Source organism: Vanessa cardui, chromosome 25, assembly GCF_905220365.1.
Source record: "Vanessa cardui chromosome 25, ilVanCard2.1, whole genome shotgun sequence".
Taxonomy (NCBI): domain Eukaryota; kingdom Metazoa; phylum Arthropoda; class Insecta; order Lepidoptera; family Nymphalidae; genus Vanessa; species Vanessa cardui.
In genome coordinates, this window is record NC_061147.1 from 6146341 (window position 1) to 6170951 (window position 24611).

Below are 24611 nucleotides of genomic sequence, written 5' to 3' on the forward strand. Positions count from 1 at the left end.
AATTGATCCCTGAGGGACCCCCATACCAACTGAGACCCCAGGAGACCTTTTTCCTTTAACGTCAACCCTCTGAATTCTATTGTTAAGATAGGAAGTCAGAAGGTCGAGCGCACATTCTCTAATTCCATAGTGATAAAGTTTCCTGACCAGAGTCTCATGTTGAACACAATCAAAAGCTTTGGATAAGTCACAGAAAATCCCTAAGGCATCCCGTGACTCTTCCCAGGCTTCATAGATATTCTTAATAAGCTCGATACCAGCGTCTGTAGTCGAGCGACCCCTCGTGAAGCCAAATTGTTTACTATGAAGGAGATTATGTTTGTTAAAGTGTTCTAATAATTGATTTAGAATTATTTTCTCAAATATTTTGCTCAGGGTAGGTAGAATTGAAATTGGCCTATAGTTGTTGGGGTCTGAAGAACTACCAGATTTAAATATTGGAATAACTTTACTATGTTTCATCAGGTCAGGAAATATACCACGTTGGACACAACTATTGAATATTAAAGCAAGATAAGGTGCAATCACATCAATAATCGAATTTATCACCTTTAGAGAAATACCCCATAAATCAGCCGTTTTCTTGATGTCTAATGACTTAAAGGCGCGTATTATGTCGTTGGGGTTTACAAGGGTAAAATTAAAGTTAGAATTGCAAGCTCTTACATTTTCTTTCATCAATGACTCGGCAACATCAGGAGAAGAAATAAGTAACTTAGTTGTGAAAACTGGTATGTCAGCAAAAAATTTTTCAAAAACTGTAGCAACTTCCTTTTGACTATTTACTACTTTACTATTATAATTCAGGCTCAATTCGGAGTTGCAACTGCCAACTCTACCAGTTTCACAATTAATAATTTTCCAGGTCATTTTTATCTTGTCATGTGCATTCTTAATTTTATTTTTTATAGTTAAAGATTTTGCCAAAAAGCACACTTTTTTAAATAATTTTGAATAGTTACTTACATAATTGGCAAAAGTGGCACTATGATTGTATGTCCTTTCATTGTAAAGCTCATACATTCGTTGCCTACTTTTATGAATTCCAATAGTCGCCCAATCATTGAATTTTAAAAAGTTTTTTGTATTAACTGTTTTAGAAGTGAATATGGATTTAAAATTGTTTCTAATTAATTTGAATAAATTGTTATACAAGACATTGGGATTGTCACTAAAAGATAGGTGAGGGAGATTAGCCATAATATTACTTCTAAACTTCTCAATACGACTTGTGGTCAAAGGAACAAACATTATCTTTTCAGAAGTACTTACTTTTTTAACATGAAAATTAAATAACGCTTGTTGTCCACAATGATCTGAACTTAAGTTATTAATAATAATTTTGTGTTGTGGAATGTATGTAGCAAATATATTATCTATGCAAGTTGCTGTGGAATCTGTTATTCTAGTTGGCTCTAAGAACAGATTTACCAGATTATATGAACTTAACAAAGATCTGAATCTAATACTTGTGGTTGAATTATGCAATAAATTTATATTAAAATCTCCACAAACAATAATTTCTTTATTAGATCCAGATAATTTCGATAAAACATTGTCCAACATATTTTCAAATAATTCATATAATCCACTAGGGGGCCTGTATACGCATACAACAATGACACGCTCAAGCTCTGCACAGGCTATTTCAATAGTTTGCTCAATAGAAAGGCTCACAATATCTTTACGTTCTTTATATTTAATATTTTTACTCATAAGTATTAAAGAGCCACCACGTATAGCTTTATTTCTACTGAACAGACTAGCAATCTGGTGCCCACTAAAGTTAAACATAACCTGATAATTTTGAAGCCAATGTTCAGTTACACACAAAATATCAATGCCATTACAGGTCAAAAATAATTCAATTTCTAAGTTAATTGATGTTAACATCTACCAAAAGTATTGGGGTTTCTAGAAATATTTTTTTTCTTAACATCTATACTGGACCAACCTCAGGTACCAAGTAGTTACTATAACAAAACTAAGTAGTGTTCTTTAGATGTAATTACCGGTTCTCATGGGTACGCCACTCTGAAGTCCCGGGTGCGATTCCCGACTCGATTTAGAAAAAGTTCATTAGTTTTCTACGTTGTCATGAATCTGGGTGTTTGTACCGTCGTTACTTCTGATTTTCCATAACACAAGTGTTTTATCTACTAACTTTGGTATCAGAGCAATGGATGTGATGTTGTCCAATATTTATTATTATTTAGATGTTATATAACTGATAATCAATTGGTAATTATCCAGCGGGCTTAGACAAAGCCCTAACATTTAGAACGCAACCTCATAGTCTATATCTAATAGGTCGAAATTTCAAACTTTTGTCTATTTCCTATATTCGCATAAAAATAGAACACGACGGAACATCTCAATTATAAATTTCATTGGACGGAAATAAACAATTAATTTGACATAAATTATATTTTAACCAGTAAAGTAAGTGATACGGCGACATATTTTTATTCTAGCGGTTCGTTTTTATGATCAATATTCCAAAAAGTTTTGACGATAAAGGATTACATTTCGAAGTCACTTCTCGCAATTCAATTCGCAATGACCTATGCCTAATTTATATATATATTATTTGACGACCTCCGTGGTCGAGTGGTGTGTACACCGGTTTTCATGGGTACGCCACTCTGAGGTCCCGGGTTCGATTCCCGGCCGAGTCGATGTAGATTACCATGAGTTTTCTATGTTGTCTTGGGTCTGGGTGTTTGTGGTACCGTCGTTACTTCTGATTTCCATAACACAAGTGCTTCAGCTACTTACATTGGGATCAGAGTAATGTATGTGATGTTGTCTCATAGTTAGTTAGTTAGTTAGTTATTGTTAATACAACTCAATCAGGATCAATCCTCACTGTGTTAATAAAAATACAAAGGTTTGATTAAAAATAATTCGATTATAATTCGATTATATCTACATTATTTTACTCATATAATTTAAGCCCGTGAGTTCATTCGTAAATATTTACAAGCGCAAGTGTTCAAAATAAACCAGTTGTTTTGTTTTTCGCACTATCTTTAACGGCTTACCTATAATAAGATACCATGCGAAATAAAGCGAGACTCTTTTGGTACATTTTTAGACCGTACATCAGAACTTTTTTGAAATTGGTATAAATATGTGTTTTTTTTTATCACGAACCCTTGTACACCATAGTACCCACAAAAAACCACCAATAATCTCTCCGTATCTTTTGGGCTAAACCTGTGAGTACATTCCGAAACCTGGCAGCTTTTATTAAAGTTGAATTTTCCTTCTCCTTAATTTGAAAGTGCCTTGGAATGACCATCTCCTTAGTGGGAGAGGAGGCCTTAGGCAGTGGAAAATTTACAGGCTGTTACTGTACTGTACTGTTGGAATGGCCGACAAAATCAGCGGCTTTCCTACCACACAAGGTTAACGTACTAATGGTTAGTTGAAATTTAATAATAACGGTGTAATCGAAAATTGGTGTAAAACAAACAGGAATAAAACATCTACCCACATATTTCAAATATTTACTATAATGTAAACAAAAACAGGTGTTACTGGCGTATATCCCATAATACATTTCCATTGACGTCCGCTAAGAGCCATAGTGGTTAATAATAAATTCTCGTCTGAAGTGCCTTCATACATTAAATTGAGAAATTGCGACTAATATTTATAACTTCCATACAGTTCAGTCAAATTCCAAATTTAAGAGAAGACTTTGAACACCATAGAAAGATATAAATGACTGTTATATTCTACTATTTGCCTGTGGTTTCGTTCGTGTTTTTGGGGTTGATCAGGTCGTACGCATAAAAAAGTAGCTGAGGTCCTTCAGTTCACGCAAACACCAGAACAATTTTGGTCTAAATCGTGTTTTAGACAGATAGACTTACTTTCGCATTTATAATATTACTATAGATTTAAAAAAAAGTAAGCTAGAAAATAAAATGGAATAACTGGTGAAATTATTGTAAGTATATTTATTCAAATAAACATTTCTAAGCGCACTTCCAAATGGTTATAACGTTTAAAATTCAATATCCCAGTGCGGATATTAAAATCCTGCATGTAGAAATTTCATCGACAGCATTGGAAAAATAGAAGCGACAACCTAATAAAATGATAGAAAAATCTCAAAGGAAATATTCATACTTAAGATGTTTTTGTTTTTTTTTTTTTTATTGGCAGAAAGTTTTACGCACTTGCCAGCAACAATGGCGTAGCCTATTCCAAACACAAAAGAAGTAGAGACAAATAAACAAGATTTGTAATCAAATTGACGCGATATCATTAGTTGAGAGCTTGAGTTATCTATAATATTCATTATGGATACGCGAATGGCATTTTATTATCAACGCCCTGTTATCAGAAGTTTGAAAGTCAAAATTATGTGGATATGTGTAGTTAAGTGGATTAGTGTCGCAATATAAAAAATGTATATTACATGTATATTACAACAGTATGTAGTATACAATATGCCACAGATTTGACACATGTTCATTTGATCATATGAAAACGGATAATAAGTATAAACCTACGATAACGTAATCCCAGCATTACTTGAATTTCGTTAAATTATTTAAAGCTTATTTGGGTCTCATAATTAGTTACCAGTTATAGGCTTATATTTAATATCCTACAATAGTTATAATTTATAATGCCACAATTACACGAACACATAATATGCTTCCAGCACAAACTTTGGGCACGCTTGGAAGGCTTATGATATCGAGCCTGCTCTTAATCTGACAGCCTTGATTGTAATAAGGAAATTTGAAAGTTCTTTTTTTTTGTTATTTTTATAATAATATTTGAATAAAGAATACTTTTATTTTGATTTCACTCCCTTATAGATTGGAATAGGCTATAATACCAAATGTCAAATGAAAATCCAATGATATTGTAATAAAAAGATATGTCATACCTATACTAAACAACAGAAAAAAGTGTGCCGCGCCGGGGACCGTTTATTTTACATTTCGTTACAAGTAAAAAGGATAGCTTGATAAAAAACAATAAGTAAAAGGGATAACTAGATGTTTTAATTACGCAAAACGTATTACTACATAATTATGATGTATTATAACGTATTATTGGCATAATTATGATGAAAACGACTAAAGGCAATCATCCCAATTAGGACGTTTTCCAATCTTCGCTTTTTGCGCGTTAATGACATATTATCTGTTTACTCGAACATCATTATGAAAATCTTTTTTTTTTACACTGAACTACGTATTTTATATAGATACACGTATACGTGTCTAGTATTACTTAATACATTGAGTATAAATTGTCAACCTCTATGTAACCTTTAACTTCGGTAACGGTAAATTTGGGTTAATCCTGCCCTACATTGTCGACATATTTACCATCTCCGAGCTTAGTTCTTTCATGATATAATTCATCATAAACCAAAATATTAAATTTGTGAATCACTTTACTTAGTTACTCAATTTTTAGGTCGTAGGTCTTAAGCCCGGTTACTGTATTTAAAAAAACAATTCGTTTTGCCTAAGGAAAAATTGTGTAATTGGCTAATAATATCTGTCATCCTTATATTATGTATCATTTTGGTCTGTAAATAGCAAAGGTATGGTAGCTTACGTTTCGTAGACAGTTTTGCTTAACGATTGTACAGTCAATTCTCTTTTCAACCGACTTCAAAAAGGAGGAGGTTATCAATTCGTCTGTACTTTTTTTTTATGTTTGTTACATCATAACTTTTTACTGGGTGGACCGATTTTGATAATTTTTTTTTTGTTTGAAAGGTAGTGCTTCCCGTGGGGTCCCATTTTAATTTAATTTTTTTCCGATGATGGTATCCGTATGAAAACGACATAAGTCTTAAATTTGCATTATGTATGTGCGCGATAAATATGTGAATAATTCAAAATTGGTTGGCACCATTTTGATGATTCTTTTTTTATTATAAAGGATATACTTTAAGGGTAGTTTGGTGAAAGTTTGGTAAGGTTCTGGCATAGGATCCATGACAAATTAAGGGAACGGGAGGGAACGGAACAATTCTGAGGAGCAGGTTAGCAATACTCGGTCGAATCTTTTATTTATGGATCACTTGTAGTTAGGTAGTAATTGGACTACTATTGTAGTGTCTTATCAAGAATATATTGAACAAGTAATGTAATTCCAACTATTTCAAGGTTTATGTACATATCTAAAATTGCCTTGTAATTTAAGTTGGCCTATAAGACTGAAGATTCTTAGGTATTTTTCCAAATCAATATAGTCGGATTATAAAAACTCTTGAGTTTTGTCAAGACATTATCAGAAAATTATTGAATTATAAAGCTGACACTAAACTGACTCTCGTGTCCTGAGAACTTGATCTCGATCGATCGAGCTTTCCATAACATCTTTGATACTAAGGACTGCTTCACTTCCTATTAAAGATCATTATTACATACGTATTTCAGGTAATATACATTTTAAAAATGGAACACAAAAATCTCGTCGCAAACGGGCACAAATATTGAGTTGAAAAAAGGAAAAAAACAAATCGCTTTCAATATATTAAACAACTCGAACGGATTGAGCGACAAAATTGGGTACGAAATCCTTGACATCGTCCCAATTTCTGTACCCGACAGAACAAATAAGGATTAGGTGGAGGGACGTGACTTTGAGAATATTTGCTTTGTAAATAAAAGTAGAGTATTGCCAACTTCAGATATCGTTCTGATTACGTTCAGGGATACCATTTGAAAATAATCTAACTTGAAAAGATTCCCAAACGATTCTCTTGACGATTTAAATATTTTTAATAAAAGTAACAGCTTTAAATGTCTAAAACAAATGACCCACAATGGCTTAAGCCTAGTTTTTTGATCATAATGTAGGTTCATTACTCATGCAGTAGATTTTCGTACCACAAATACGGGTTAGCTCTCGATGTTATCCATACTGGCGAACACGAGATGAATTATAAACAACAAATAAAGCACATGAAAATTTGGATCCTTGTCTGGAATTGAAGCATTATTCGGTTATTAGCGATCCACCTAGGCTTCGCACGGGTGCAATACTAATACTAAATATACTAGAGAATTTGTTTATTTACGAAATCACATTACAAACATCTAAAATTATCAGTGTTGCTTTACTATATTGTTCGTGTATTATATACAAAAAAAACCTTCCTCTAGAATCACTCTATCTTTTAAAAAAAAACCCGCATCAAAATCCTTTGCGCAGTTTTAAAGATTTAAGCATACATTATATATGTATGCTTAAATCTTGTATGCTTAAATGTATGGGACAGAGGAAGTGACTTTGTAGAGAAAAGTCAAGTTACCTCTAGACCATCTCGGTTTATTTAAAGTTTAGTTCTAGCAAAAAACATTTTCGTACGATTTGATTTGAACGTAAATTACGTTGATGCGAAAATAACTAGATAGCCCGTTTAATGGTTATCTTAATTGAGTTTTGTTACATTTTGATTTCCGATTGAGTGAGGGTAAGGCTAAGAACTCACGGAGCGGTTTTCACCCGCACCCGCCGCGGGTGCGGGCCCGCAGCTTCTGTAGAATGCAGATATATGTGTAAAAAATTAAAGCACATTTCACGACGCGTTTTACGCCCGCGGTGTGCGCGGTTGTTTGCGGGTCCCGCTGCACTGGCGGTTCATCTTCTACCGGCGGGCGCGGGTCGCGGTCCCGCAGCCGCGGCGATTTGCACCCGCGCGCTCTGCGGTCGGTTGGCGGGCGACCGCGTTGGCAGCGGGGGGGAAATCGCGCCATTTTGCTGGTAGGCAGTGATAACTCCTTGTTCCGTAGTGACGCGTTCAAGCACGCACGCGCACGTTTGTCAACAAAATGGATACTGATATTGAAGTCGATCTACTAATTACTTTGGTTCAAGATAGGCCAGTTATATGGGATAAGAGCTTAGAAGAATATAAGTACAAAAACTTGACACTCAAAGCATGGGAAGAAATCTGCGGTATTTTAAATAAAGATTTTGAAAATTTGGATGAGACAAATAAAAAAAAATATGGTTAGTATTATATAAGTTTATTTTTAACCTACAATAATAATTAATAATTGAGCTGTGTAGTAGCGGGTCGTAAAAAGAATAATAATTAACGTTATTAAATTTTTGACAATTGCCAGCTTAAAGCTCCGCTGTCACTCATAAAATATTGTTGAAAAATATCTCTTATGTTGTTGGCTTGTCTTCCACTGCGTATTGATGGAGGTGTTTGTATACTCTCAAGATTATGAGTAAAATCTTCTTCTCTAATGTGATGGCCGTCTCGTTTTCGTACAAAATTGTGAAGTATGCAACATGCCTTCACAATATTAATTGATAAAGGTATTGATACATCCAATGCACGATTTAAAATTCGCCATTTGTTTGATAAAATGCCAAATGCACATTCTACGTATCTTCGTGCTCTCGATAGGCGATAATTAAATACCCTTTTTTGTACACTCAAAAATTGACCACCATAAGGTCTCATAATGTGTTGATGCAAACCAAATGCCTCATCGGCTACGAATACATACGGGACAGGTGGCAAAGTAGATCCGGGTAGTATTTTTTCATTAGGTAGTTTGATAGAATTGCTATTAAGCGTTATTAACCTTAATGTGACTGCCAACATTTCCTCTGGTGATATGGGATCTCGCATATTAGTATGTTGTTTTTGAAGAGCAGTTTCTGTTTTTTTTTTAAGTTCTAAATAACTACTTATGGACATTCGGAAATAATTAAAGAACTTCTCCTCATCCTTCTTTAACTCATTAATAAGAGTAACAAATAATCCATAACGATTTCTTTCCGCAATTAGTGGATGTATCCAGAATCTTTTAGGCCTTCTTTTTTTAATTCTTCTGTGAAGTAAATATAACGCAACAGCTCGTTTCTGGTGTGTATCCATGACGGTCTGGAACTGAACTGATCGTTTAACCGCCCGTCTTGCAACCGCCCGTCCTGCGATAATCAACCGCTACGTTTGCGGGTGATAATCGCAACCGCGGCGGCTGCGTTATCGCACAAAACTGCGGTCTCGTGAGTTTTGAAAATAAACTCCATTCCGCCACCGCGGCGGGCGCGGGCTGAAAACCGCTCCGTGAGTTCTTAGCGTAAACAAGAACAAACGTTTTATATACTTTAGTGTGTTTAAGTCACTAATTTATTATCATTGTTCCTGTGTATCTATACGAAGATTATAAAGCTGAAGAGATTATTTAGTAGTAGTAGTAAGTAAGTAACAGCCTGTAAATTTCCCACTGCTGGGATAAGACCTCTTCTTCCATTAAGGAGAGAGTTTGGAACATATCGATCGAGTTGTGTGTACGCCGGTTTTCATAGGTTCGATTCCTGGCTGAGTCGATGTAGAAAAGGTTCATTAGTTTTCTATGTTGCCTTGGGTCTGGGTGTTTGTGGTACCGTCGTTACTTCAGATTTGCCATAACACAAGTGCTTTAGCTACTTACATTGGGATCAGAGTTATGTATGTGATGTTGTCCAATATTATTTGTTTATTTAATATTTAATTAAGAACATAATATCTAGTGGTGCTTCCTAGGTTTGAACTCGCAATCATCGGTTAAGATCCACGCGTTCTAACCACTAGTCCATCTCAGCTCTTGTTGTCACATTGTTTGCTTGAATCAAAATCAAAATCTACTTTATTCAAGTAGGCTTTTACAAGCACTTTTGAATCTTCATTTTACAATTAAGTGAAGCTACCACCGCTTAGGAAAGTAGATTCTACCGAGAAGAACCGGTAAGTCACTCATTTTCAACACTTAAAAAAATATAAAGTCATGTTAGTTAATACAATTATTTAAATTAATATATCCTGCTTGGAAGCCAACAGGTATTAACACCACGCCTAATACCCTAAACTCAAGAATTAATAGTCATATTTGAAAAAAAAAATTACAGTGTAGCATAGCTCATTTATCGAGGAAGGCTTTATAGCCTTAATGCAAGCTAAAAACAAATAGGGACAGAGTATAAATGAAAAATTTTGCCGAGCGAAGTCGGGATATACAGCTAGTATAATATATGTATTTATGTAATGACTTTCTTGTTTTTAATTAAAATGGTAATTATTGTCCCTTGAATGCATGAAATTAACCTTATTGAAGTATTTAAAGTAAGTTTTTTATAATTAATACTCAAGCCATATGTTTTATGCTTACGATAAGAAAATTTTATTTATTTGGCAAACAGGTATAGCTCCGTGGACGTATTATAGTTCTTAATTGTTTCATTATTCAGTTCACACTGGATATATACATGTACACCTAACAATTACACTAATTTCCTCCTTTCTTGTTTGCTAAGCTAATGGGAATTGCGATTTAATGGGCAAATATTTATAGCATTCTTGCCACCATACAATCCGTGATACCGCAAAACTAACACACGTTTTATATATTCGTACATATCTACTTATTTCAAGTGTCCTTACGGAAATAAAAAGATTTGTACTATTAAGAAAAAAATATTATCAACACGTCAAATGAAATATGTATGTTTTTATTTATTAATCAAAGCTAAATAAAATTAAGGTATAAATATATTTGGAAAGTTGAGTATATTTATCGAAATCAACTGCAATCAAGTCAAACAAAACTTTATTAACCACACTATATATAGCATATTATGTAATATTCTGACTCTTTAGTGAGCATAATACATAATCGTATCAGAGGATGCTACTTTTCAATAAGGTAGTATGTTATACAGAATCAACAAAAGAATATAGACATTTTAATATCAAACAATAATACCGATCAATAGTATCTCAATATTCTATGCTCGAATAACATTATATAAAGTAGGTATCTATCGAGCTTACCGATGGCTGTACGAGATACGAGAAGAGAAAATCAATAGGACACCTATATCATCCTACATATATATCTATCTGTCGGTCTGCGGCGGATTATGTGTTTTAAACTTTGTTACATACAGTTTATTATGTTATGAACAACACATATACATATAAAAAATAACATACAGCTTATAACGTAAGTTTTTCTGTTGCTTACAAGCAAAGAATGTTAATGTTTTCTGTTTTGGGGTAGCGCTTTTTACAAGTCGATTTGGGTAGGTATCATCCGCTCATGAAATATTGTAACGCAAAGCGACAACACTTATTACTGTTTTTATGTTGAAAGGGCCAGTGAGCCAATATAATTTCAGGGTCAAGGCAATTTTAGGGACAAAGGACATAACATCTTATTTCCAAGGTTGTCGGTTTATAAGCGATGTAAGGAGGGGTTTATTTTTCCTACACGACCAATGTCTATAAGTGGTGACCACTTAGCAACAACCGGCATTTGAACCCCGTAAAACAATATCTATGTTTTTACAAGCTTTTTGTGTTGCGGTGTTTATATGTTTAGGTCCAATCTAGCAAGGTGAATTAGATTTACGACCTCTTATTCTATGGAGTTGAAATGTTACATATTTTTATTCCACACTTTTTATAGTTTATAAGATCACAGATTTATTTTTCGTGCCTTTGTTTATTTTATCTATCTTTTTTTTTCTACGTGTATTACCAGCCAGCGCTGAGCTTTCGGCTACACGCAGCCTGGCTAGATTCTACTAGATTGGCTTCAGACGAAGGATCTCGTCAATAACCGATACACGAACTTTTTTTATAATAAAAGGTCTGGTTTTCAAAACGAGATATTAATATTAAATTATTCAACAAATTATCTCATTGCAACGGTTTCTCAGTAACAACTAAATTTCTTGAGGGTTCTTCTGAAAGAATATTTATTTTCTAAATATCAATACACACTGTATTATAGTTCTGAAGCCTACGTGAATAAAGTTTATTTTAATGTTTACATACAGACGTTATACGTCTGTAAGATTAAGTTATCATATCAAAACAATGAACTGAATCAACACTTGGCATGACTATTATCGCATTTTTACTCCAACCCATAGTAATTGGTACTAAACGAAATATTCACACACCATCAATGGCTTTTCCAACATGGGAACAGAGATGTCTTCCTATAATTAAACTTGCTTACACCATTGTAGAAACAAAGACGCCATAAGGTCGAAAGCAAATAAGTAAAATGAGCTGAGAATTAATGAATGCGGGCTTCGGATTCAAAGCCAGGTAAGCACGACTGTGCTTAGTTTGTGTTTATAAGTCACCTCGTGCTCGGCGGTGGAGGAAGACATCGTGCAATATGTGCATTCCACCAACCCACATTAGCATAGCTTGGTGGAATATATTCCAAACCCTCTCCTTAGTGGGAGAGCAGCAGTGGGAAATTTACGGACTGTTACTAATAAATAAAATAGTGATTCACAGAATAGGTAACGGTAGCAGAGCATAGTATGTATATGGATACTTCGATATACTTGAAATTGATCCTTGATAAGGATGAATACTCTATTCATCCTTATCAAGGTACTTACATATATCCACAGGGAGACGCACGCTAAGTTATCAATATTTAATTTTGCGTTCTGAAATCTATACTAATATCATATATGCGAAAGTAACTTTGTTATGCTTTTCTCTAAACCTCTGTACCAAATTTGGTGAAACGTAGTTTGAACCAAGATTGACCCGTAATAAATGACATACATTACTTTTTTATAACTAAAACATACAAGACACCCAGGTAACGAGCGAGCAATGAGGCAGGCGAAAAGTACTGCATAAATAAATCCAATATTTTTGCATAGAGATAGAAAGCGTCCAACCGTACGATAAAAGTTCATGGCTGATAGAGTTTGTCATTATTTTTTTGACTTTATCATGATCATAAATAAATACTCACACATATTTTTTACATGAATGGAAAACTTTTGGAGACATTTTTAAGTACTAACTAAAATCTATTATTATAGTTAAAGTTGATAGTCCAAACGGTTAAGTAATTAGACAGGTAAATCTAAAGTCGAAGCTTAAAAACTGGTTCAAACCCTGCCAAGCACCAATTGAGCGTATAGTCATTTCGTGCTTGGCGTATGTTAGATGAACATCAGCTTGGAGTCTGAAATTTTGGTGATTATATAAAGAATATATTAGTTTATGACGCAATTATGGGCAAAACTACGTTTCTTTGCAAAACTAGGATAGTTTAGTTAGGATAACTAAAGAAATAAAATTGAGAAAGTAATTTTAAGTAAGTATGTTTTCGGTAAGGTTTAGGTGTGTTGGTGGTAGATTGGCGAAGTGGTGGTGGTAGTGGATATAATAGTTTACAGGGCAAAAATGGTAAAAAATGGCAACTTTTTAATCCAAAGAGCAGCCACAATGTATTAAAGAAATAACGAAAACGCAAGATTAATTTTAGCAAAGTTGTAACATACATAAACGAAGTTAGTTAAGTCGATTTTCATTCGATTCTGACCGGAACTAATTGTTTTGTACTTACGGAGCTACCAAGTTCACTTAGTAGTTAATCAAGTTTAAAGGTCAGATGAAATTCCCTCGCTTTAGAAATTGGATTTAAGCTTTGTTTTGCTCGATTTAACAAACAGAATTTTCCGCTTAAGGAACATTTTCAACAAAATAAGATGGATGCTTTTTAACGTTTAAAACTCAAAAAAATACTCTATAATATAATATATAAAATATATCTCTATAATATAATATTATATTATTTTAATATTAAATAGTAGTCTAGTTAAGGTACCTTAGTCGTAAGGTTAGAGAGATACCTTAATGTTTTTTTTGTGAAACCCACCAGCCTAGGTACCCCCCCAATCATCAAATATTCTATTGTCACACAGCAATATATTATGGTACTTTTTAGTGTTATGAATTGAAGAGTGTGTGCGCTAGTACAATTACATGCACAATGAACATAACGACCTTACATGTCTGCAAAATACCTTGACGATCGGTTGAGTAGTAATAAGCCGCAAAAACGTAACAACACTTGCGCATTTATAAATTAAGTTAGGATAGTCATTTAAAAATCCATTACAACATCATCATGGAGTTTGGATTATAACTCTAGACCTGAGAAATGAGAGAAATGACCTTGGGGACAATTCTACTAATACTATTTTATCCAGTTCCGGTACCCAGTTGAATGGTTACCAATTCTGCTATAATATAACATTCATTCATTTCAGATTCTTCTAATCTGAATCACATTGGAGTACCTTGATTATCCAAACTAAGTGAGAGCAAGAGTATTTCGGATAATCAAAAGTTGGGTTTATCGAAAAGCTTGAATTTATCGTTTGTCGAAAATTGTGACAAGATCGAACAAAAACAACACCTTTTCACATGAAAAAGTCAATCAAAATTAACACAAGGCTTCTGCGGTTTGCGCTCAAACATATTACAATATAATAAAAAAAAGATTATGTTTATAAAATAATATGTTTATAAAATAAGACAAATTAAAAAGCATCTAACCACTTAGCGTAAACTTCATTTATTTAATTCTAAGACACAAGACCAAGTTCCTATGTATGTCGTAGTAAGCTCATTAATTTTTTTTTTATTTACTTTAATGATTTAAAATTCATTTAATTGTCAAATTTTATAACGACCTTTAATTTTTTTTTGTGTTGTTGTTATTTTTGCATGTTTTGTTAATTCCTCTTTCCTTTTTTTTTTTTTTTTTTGCTTACGTAGTTTAGTTCTATTTTAAGTTTTATAACAAAGAATGTTCTTTTTTTTTTATTCCTACGCATGTTAAGTTAGCCTATAAGTGAGGTATACAATTTTTATATTTAAGTTATTTAATAATTGTAGTCTAGAATAAGAAACAAAACTGTATACAACGTTGGCTTCCTATTTAATAAAATAAAATAAATAAAATAAATAAATAAATAAACGTCAATTCAAAATATTTCGCATTTGAATTTAAGTGTTTGTCATTTTGATTTATCTGCTTTAAAAATGTCATTTTATTCGTAGAATTGGTCCCCTGATATCCAGTGAGAGTGATGTGATCCAGTTTGAAGTGTCCTGAATCAATCGATCAGTTTGATTGAATTATAAAAATCTTTATCTTCCAAATGTGTGATATAGAGCTGGAAAATTTGTATACTTAAATGTGATATAATATGGAACTACCAGTTCCAGTACCATAAGGGAAGTACGAGGAAATTCCGATGAGCGGACTAGATTAACAACATAAATACCAAACTGTAGGAATAATGTATATGAAGTCCTCGATGTTAATGTGTGTAAGTGCAATGTGAGTATAATGTAAAATGCATTAAAAGTATAATACGTCGCCTTATTGCCTCCACTGGCGACCGAAGGGCTGGTTGGTTTTTCGTTCAGAGGATCGGAATTGTGTTTCAACTGCGATTCAAAATTTCATTGTTAGCATTTTTGCTACCGTTCTACGACGTCAAAATATTTGTACAGTAACTATTTTTCATTTATATTTGTATTTATTTAAGGCCTTAATGTTATTTGCCTTCCTTCGTATAAAACAAATTCGCACGCTGTCTGTTGCTCCAGATTTTTCGGACTATTTAATAAATAAATAAATTGAAGGGATAAAATTATAAATGTATATTACGCTTTTACAAGATCCATAGATCTCATCGTGTTTTACAAAATTAAATAATACGAAATTACTACTAATAGTTGAGAAGATGTGGGATTGATTAAAGAAAAATTTCTAAACAGTTTCAATATCATAAACCTGAATAAACACAGATTGCCATCTGAATTTCGAGCTGGCTGCACAGTATATTCATCAATAAATCAGCAATACATCAATTGCTTACCATATAAAGCCTCGGCACTATAAATATTAATCACTTCACATCTTTATCTCAGGATTAAATCTTCTATACATATCGGATGACCTTAGAATACGCATGCCATGTAAACTTGTGGAAACCATAAGGCGAAAATTGCAATTATTTTTGGTGACAAAAATCTATTATAAATTATTTAAGAAAACTATTTAAGAAACTATTTGATGAATAATAGCCAGCTGTCCCCATCTATCCCGTGCCTGTTGCCTGGTACCAATCACCTTTCAACAGCAATAGCAATATACAGTATTGATATTTCTCTTTCGAGTTAGCGTTGGCCTTTCATAGATCTCATAGTTAGTGGACCGACAGCTATGTAAGGAATGGTTTCTAATAATACCTTTCTCACTGTTCAAATATATATATTTTTTGTATTGTAAATATGTATTATAGACAGAGGAGTAGAATAAATACAGCCACTTAGAAATGTGTTGCTTTTCAGGCGAGCCTATCAGAATACTAAACAAAATTCCTTTGACAAATAGCCCGCATGATTTAAGGGGTGAAACTTTACATGTCCGGCAACACGAATAACGGCTGGATACTCTAACTTAAACAGAAAGATTTAATATTATACAAATAACCTTTATCTATTTCTATGAAATTGCAGGTTTCCTTACGATGTTTTCCTTCACCTCCGGCCACGAGATGGATTATAAACACAAATTAAGCACATGAATAGTAAATGGTGCTTGCCTCTACCACGCGTTCTAACCATCTTGGCTCAAAAAACACTTCCGTGCTTATAATATTAGTTAGAAAATCATTTATAGTTAATTATTTATTTTTGTTTGCACATTCGTAGCATACCGCGTTTCTTGAGGCTTCTGTGGATTGCTTCTGAAACTGATTATTTAGTAAAAAAAACGGGGTTGTTTCTTTTATATCGATTATTTATATCATGACGATATAACACATTTATACTACGTGTAGATAAGATAAACATGGCATGGCGCCATGAGAAAAGAAAAGTTGGACTTTCGAACTCACGTTACTAGGAAGACCATTGGATCACTTTCAAAAATACACAACTAGGTTTGAGCTGACCTGGGTCAATGATAAAATATAATATGCGATGAGCGATGAGTATGCAACAGCTTACCGAATTTAACACAACCTATATGAATCAAATAAGTGCCCAGTAGGTACATGAACTAAAAACTTTATTAAATAAATTGCGCCCTGCGTCGATATTTTAATAAAAAGTATTTTTTCAATGTTGTTGTTGTATTAACTAGATCCTAATCTCGTATAGGAGTTTGTATGATACAAGTATTATTAGGTTGGGGAAAAAGTCTTTTCGCATATAGTATGTATGAACTTGTAATAAAATCTCTTTGGCTATACCATTTGTATCTGGCTGGTTTTGGTATCATTAAAAAGTTTTAATTTTAAAGAAGGTACTTCCAAATTCAAATTAGGAATTTGTGTGATTTTCATTTGTTTTTGTTGTTGTTAAAATGAGTGAATCTAAAGAAGAAATTCGATACATTTTAAAATTTTACTATAAAAAAGGTAAAAATGCAACTCAAGCCGCGAAAAAAATTTGTGATGTTTATGGACCTAATGCAGTATCTGTGAGAGTAGCGCAAGTTTGGTTTAAGCGTTTTTAAGCCGGAAATTTTGATATCAAAGATGCATCTCGCTCTGGTCGCCCTGTTACGGACAAAATTGATGCCATTTTTGAAAAAGTGGCACAAGATCGGCATATTAGTAGTTACGATGTAGCTGAAGAACTGGCAATTGACCACAAAACGGTTTTGACTCATTTGAATAAAGCTGGGTACACAAAAAAGCTCGATATATGGGTGCCTCATGAACTCACTGAAAGAAACCTAATGTAATTCTTTATTACGACGTAATGAAACCGAACCATTATTTGAAGAAGCTGATAACTGGTGATGAAAAGTGGATCACATACGACAAGAACGTGCGAAAAAGATCGTGGTCAAAGGCCGGTCAAGCTTCACAGACTGTGGCAAAACCTGGATTAACTCGCAACAAGGTAATGCTGTGTGTATGGTGGGATTGGAAGGGCATCATTCATTATGAGCTATTACCGCCCGGCAGGACTATCGATTCAGAACTGTATTGCGAACAATTGACGAGATTGAAGCAAGAAATTGAGAGAAAGCGGCCAGAATTGATCAACAGAAGGGGTGTGGTTTTTCACTATGACAACGCTAGACCTCACACATCTTTAGCCACTCAACAAAAATTACGAGAGTTTGGCTGGGAGGTATTAATGCATCCGCCGTATAGTCCTGACCTTGCACCTTCAGATTTTCATCTGTTTCGGTCTCTGCAAAATTCCTTAGGCAGTGTCAGGTTAACATCACGAGAGGACTGCCAAAACCACTTGTCGATCAGATCAGAGTTTTTCGATCAGAAGCCCCAAAATTTTTACAGCAATGGGATCATGTCACTACCAACAAGATGGCCAAAAGTTATGGAACAAAATGGCACCTACATACTTTAGTCAAATGTAAATAAACTATAAAAAAAACTTTTTGAATTTTCATATAAAATACGAAGAAACTTTTTCCCCAACCTATTATATCTTACAACTCAGAATGAGGTGTACACTCCTAATAAATAATAATCCTATATAATATAGCATGTTTAACTTTTCTTTTATTTATTATCGTTATTATTTATTGTATTTGTGTTTCACTTATTTAGTGTCTGTAAACAGCTTGATAAGGGTTACGTGAGTTTTATGGCAGCCCGAAGCGTGAACGCCAACCCTTATTGGAAATCTTTCGGCTGTGGGGTGTTGCCCCAAACTCATTTACATTTAATTTAATTTTACTGCTTTTATTTAAACACTATTAAATAAAAAAGATATTGGCAATTAAGGATTCACAATAATTTTAATAGTTCGTAATAAATATATATAATTTGGAACGTATAATCAACGAAATTAAACTTAGAAGTGTATTTGTTATATTTATTTATTCATGAACTGTTTGCTTGCTTCGTTAAATGTAAAGTAAAATGTCTATATTACTATTTTAAGGGTTCCTTATTTTTTTATTTATATGTCTGAAAACAACGATGTTTACATTGAATTAAAAATCTTTTATAGTTATAAATACAAACGTTTTTCAAGATAATCTAAAAATGATGCTTCATATACGTATTTATCATTGCTGTGTTTTCTTTTGAAGGGAGTGTGAGCTGCATCACAAAAAGGATGGAACTTCTTAGTTCCAAAGGTTTATGGCACGTTGGAAATCTACGAAATGGATTTCTTAAATTGCAAATATATATAGACGATGACAGTCACTCTAGGTAGCCCACTCGCTACTCTAGTCTATGTATACGTTCGAAATAAATAATAAAAAAAAAAACTATATTTAAATGTTAATTGTTTCTTTCAAACTTATTAACGTACAATTTGCGAGTAAAAATAATTAGATATTGAAATTTTTAACAAAAATATTATTTTACTCAATAAAATCATTCGTTAATATAATATATTTATATAAAGTAAAAAAAATAATATAATACGAAAACTATGGATATGTGAAAGTAAATAACCAATATTAATTTCACATTAAAGAGGGAAATATTAGTTAAAAATTTAAATAACAATTTTAAACTACTTGATTATTTTTGAAAATCTTGCATTAATAAAAAATACATGCTATTGGCAACAAAACTATTGTTCTATTTATCCTCTCAACCAAATTTAAAATATCAATTAAATTTATGGTTTGAAAAATATAATATTGACACGAAAATAACTAGCCTTTAAACATCACTGCTACATACTACCCATATCCAGTAGTTAATTTTTTTTCCTATTAATTAATATGTCAGTGGTCACAGTATTTTTATTTGTAAAATATTTTTGTTTATTAGAAAATAAAAATTTTGCGATCGAGTTCTAACTGCAATAAATACTCGCTTATATTTTATCTACTAATTTCAATATTTTGCTACCGATTAACTGAGGAATCAAGTGTATTTTAAGTTTTCTTCATAAACACAGCCATAAAAGAATTCATGGTTATTTCTGTAACAAAGCCAAAAATATACTTGTAATATTCGACTGTAAGAAAAAATATTTTACCGTCAATCCTGGCTTGAGGTGTAGTGTGGGCATTAGTGCAGAATAATATATTACACAGACACTTCACTTCACATTGAAATAAAAAAAATATATCGTCTTCTATCTTTAATATCGTGTAATGAAACGGGCGCCAAAAATCGGTATCACCCGACGCATGGTTCGATTAAATGTTTTGGTCGGGAAGAGTCGGCCCAATCCTTCATTGTAATTTCGTATCGACTTTTAAATTTCGCTCCCAACGCCATCTATCGCTGACGTGCCTAAGATTCGTTTTCGTCGTGAAAAATATGTGATAAAATATATATGGCTTATCAATTTTAATATTTAAAATTGCTACTCATAAATGAATGTACAAGATTTTATTATAATATAATATAATTTCTATTAACTATTAATGAGAGTTATTGGCTACACTATTGCCATCTAGTGGAGCGTTAATACAACTATAAATATTACTACTTGCAACAATATCAGTTTTAGCCGTCCAATCAGATTAAAACGATTTTTACGCATGCGTATGGGAGGGAAGTGTTTTCTTTCGTTGAAAATAATAATCAGTAGGTTGGCAAACGTTCGTTACATTAGTTCGTACATGTGCATTTCGGCTAAATCAGTTTTGCGAAAGACATAATTTGCAAAACCGCCTACACGTTTTATAAATAAATTTACTAGTTTAGTGAATATTGTGCTTGGATTTTTGTGAAAATGGCCAACGCACCTGTGAAGAAAGTCCCTATCCATTTGCAGGTACGTAACGGTTTTGCACAACCTGTTGTTTTTACGTTATATAAAAATATAATAATAATTTAATGCAACAAAAGTCGGAATCTGCTGAGTACATCAAATTTACTAATTTTTGCTGTTCTAATATATAATTCTAATTCAATACTAGATATACATATAAATCGTGCGTATACGTTTGATCCCCTGGGAAAAATTCTGACCTATTTTTCATATAGAATTAGGTTGCCGGCCGGTTCTTGGCAGTATTGCTTCATGTCGAGAAATATTTAGAGTGTTACAACGAGGATTAAACTTATAAAAAACGTAGTTCAGTACAATATAACTAAAAATATAATAAGCTATTTACGATTATTTAATGTTATCGGTATATTTATTATTTAAACGCTTATCGCAATTATATTAAACTATATTTTTATATTTATCGCTTTTTGAACATAAATATACTGATGGGTGTGGGTAGGTAGATTTATATGAATTGACGTGAATTTTAATGTGTTTTTGCTAGTACGGTCGGCTTGTTCTGTGAACAATGTAATTGTTTTCATTGTTTAAGTGTGTTATGTTATAAAGTACTACATATAATAGAAAGAAAAATCAAGTCGAATTATTTGAATGTTACTGTAATAAAATAACACTTATGTTATAAATGTAAATTTTGTTTCATTATAAAACACCAGTATTATAAATGATGTAACCGAAGAGGTTTGATATATCTGATATAAGTTAAGGGTGAGTCGGGTCCTGATGGGTGAATGACCCTATAACGTACCCGCAAAGGGTCTAGGTTGGCAACAGTACGTGTCATGCGCAATACACTTTAGCTTAGAGCAAAAATCGACAAACATTTTGTGTGCGAATCTTGTAACTATTACATTTAAAAAACCGGCATTCTTTTTTTGAATGAATCACTTTTTTATTGATAGATTTGCATTTTGAGCGATCATCGTCAGAGTATCAATTATGAACAAACCTTCCACTACAGTGCTGCGATATTAGTTAGAACAAAGGGCATACTGGAATACTGTATTGATAAGGGCCAAGAACTTAACAGTATCAATATATATGATTACCATAAGAATTTTATATTTCATTCGTTGTCTATTTTAAAAAAAGAACGAGTTTTTTTTTTAAATGAATTCGATTTAAGTGTTAAAGGCAGATTTCTCAGCTATCTCAAACGATCGTTATAAGTTAGCATACCAATGTTTCTCTAAACATTTACACCATTCGTCTTTAGTACGAACACAGATTGTTCTGTCTTGTATCAAGTAAATATTTGTAAACAACCGATTCGATCAGCTGGAATGGTATCTTGTTACTGGGAATGTGAATACTGAAGATAGTTACCTTTATTAATTGCATGCCTTGAACGCATAACAGCGTGGTGTTATATAGTGTTTTTGCTGATGAAGTGAAAATATGCTTTGAAAAAAAGAAAAAGACTAATGTTTTTTTTTTTAATGATTCTGGCAGAGGTCTGAAAAATTCGGCTGATTAGAATTTGTATCCTCCCTTTATAGACATTGGTACTGAAATATAAATGTCTTCTTAAACCAACCATGCACCGCCACCCACGAGATCGAAGTTATGTCGATTTTAATTACTCTGGTTCACAAACCATGCAACCGGAACACAGCAATACTTTATATTACTATTTGGTAAATTAATTGGTAAGTCGATGGCCGAGTGATAAATCACAAGAATAATACGACTTCCTGTTCAAATCCAGTCACCACTGAATTTTCATGTGCGTTATGTGTTTATTAATTTATCACATGCTCGGGTATAAAAATTTTCGGTTAAACCTGATAGACAATCCACCTAAACTCCACCCGACTTAGACCTCGACCTCAACCGCTCAGTTCCTGCTCCTCAAAAGAAGACGACTTGATATCTATGAGATTTCTTTTTATTAGGAGAGTCTTACTTTTTTTACCTAAGTCGTATCGACTGCGACCTTGTACAAAGCCGGCTGCCAAAATTTAAAAAAAAAAGTAAACAGTCATCAACAGCTCACTATATCAAATAATATCAGGTAATCTAAATGGGAACGCTTGGAAATTCCCAAGTGAAATATTCGATAACGATCTCCTAGGGGATTTAATGCAGTTAAAAGCGGATGTCTTTAGTTATATTTTAATTAACCTAATTAAAATTTGAATGTACCTTTCTACGACATTATAGTCTGTGGTAAATTGAATTCCGATAGTAACTCGCTGGCATGTTCATAGACTTGCTCTAGTTTTCGGGATTAATGGATTTTGATACGGTTTTCACTACAGTACAGTTAACGATTGGATGGTCGTTAACATGATAACGATGTTAGCTTTAATTGTTACTCAACGATATATGGAACGATAATATGAGCATGTTTTTCTTAACCTCACGTACACACATACTCACACACACACACAATCGAAAAAATTGTAACATATATCATTAGTAGTAGTAGCGGCCTGTCTCGTCTTCCTTTGAGGAGAAGGTTAGGAGCATAATCCACGCTGCGCCCATGTGGGTTGATGAATTCACATGTGGCAGAATTTCTTTCAAATTAGATACATGCAGGTTTCCTCACAATGTTTTATATGTGAATAGTATGTTATTTATCAGTTTAGTACATTATTCTCTTATGTTTGGCAAGACTTTCGATTTTTATTTGTCAATAAAACCGGCTAAGTGGGATTCGGACTTGCGCACTGCGGGTATTCTACCGCAGACAGATAGACAAACAGACGAATATAACAACAAAGTAATGGTTTAGTAATAATTGGTTATTTATTTTAACTGTATACATATCCCTTTCCTGAGGAAAAGGATTTTGTAAGTGTTTATATAATTCCTTTATTCCAATAGTGATAGGAGTCCTGAAAATGAATTAAACAGAAGACGAAGCTCTTACAAAATTATATAAGACACCTAATTATTGTAATTATTGGACAAACGAATTAAACCTTACGAATGAGCAAATAGTAGAGTCGAGATGGCCCAGGGGTTAGAACTCGTGCATCTTAACCGATGATTGCGGGTTCAAACCCAGGCAAGCACCGCTGTTTCATGTGTTTAATTTGTCTTTATAATTCATCTCGTGCTCAGCGGTGAAAGAAAACACCGTGAGGAAACCTGCATGTGACAAATTACATAGAAATTCTGCCACATGTGCATTCCACCAATCCGCATTGGAACAGCGTGGTGAATATGTTCCAAACCTTCTCCTCAAAGGGAGAGGAGGCCTTTAGCCCAGCAGTGGGAATTTACAGGCTGTTGTTGAGCAAAATAATAACAGAATTAATTGCAATATTATACATTCCACGATCAATAAAAAGTATCGTATGTATAGACAGTCGCCATTTTTTTGTGTGGTCATTAATTTATCAAGTGGCGTGTATCACTAATGAGTAACAGAGGGTTGTTTTGTTTAAAAACGCATAAAGGTGCCTCAAGCTATTTAAACACTTCCGGTTTGAACAAGGGGAGCCGAAGGTTAGATGGTAATCTTACCCTGTAGGCTTTGCGAATGTTAAATGTCAAGTTTCTGGCTTATCACAAGTAACAAATAAAATTATTAATCCATGACGTAATAAATAAAAAATTTAACGAAAAAAACCGACTTCAAGAAAAACACTATTTTAATACAAATAAATATGCACTAAAAAGTAATAAAAGTAATTGCGTATTCAACATATTTTTTAGAGTCCTAAGTAAAATGAAATGAAAAAAAAAGTATTAGACTGCTTCAAAGTCGATTTGCGATTGTATAATGTGGTTACAGTTGTTGTTATATTTGGAGTCTTTGGAGAAAATGGGACCACAAGCACTAGCTTTCAAACAAAAAAAAAATGTAATCGGCCCACGCAGAAAAATTTAAGGTTAGTAAAGGTAACAAACATTAAAAAACAAAATGCGGACGAATGAATAACCTCTTCCTTTTTGAAGTCCGTTTGTAAACAAAATGTTATTTGTCAAGTATAGCTTATGTTGTTATTAAATTTAACATAGGTGATATCACGCATGACTGATCTTAATTGATAAAGATTTTTTCCTT

General features: G+C 33.1%; 2 protein-coding genes across 2 annotated transcripts in view; one reads left to right on the forward strand and one right to left on the reverse strand.

Moving 5' to 3' along the window:
* The window catches only part of LOC124540478 (endothelin-converting enzyme homolog), a 74417-nt gene extending 54397 nt beyond the window's left edge, over positions 1-20020 (reverse strand). Inside the window, exon 1 of the mRNA XM_047118083.1 lies at positions 19826-20020. Coding sequence (XP_046974039.1) covers positions 19826-19858 — 33 coding nt within the window. The 5' untranslated portion in view covers positions 19859-20020. The remainder of the gene's footprint in view (positions 1-19825) is intronic.
* A 339-nt stretch (positions 20021-20359) lies between these two features.
* The window catches only part of LOC124540475 (dihydropyrimidinase), a 71711-nt gene continuing 67459 nt past the window's right edge, over positions 20360-24611 (forward strand). The window contains exon 1 of the mRNA XM_047118079.1: positions 20360-20572. Coding sequence (XP_046974035.1) covers positions 20531-20572 — 42 coding nt within the window. The 5' untranslated portion in view covers positions 20360-20530. The remainder of the gene's footprint in view (positions 20573-24611) is intronic.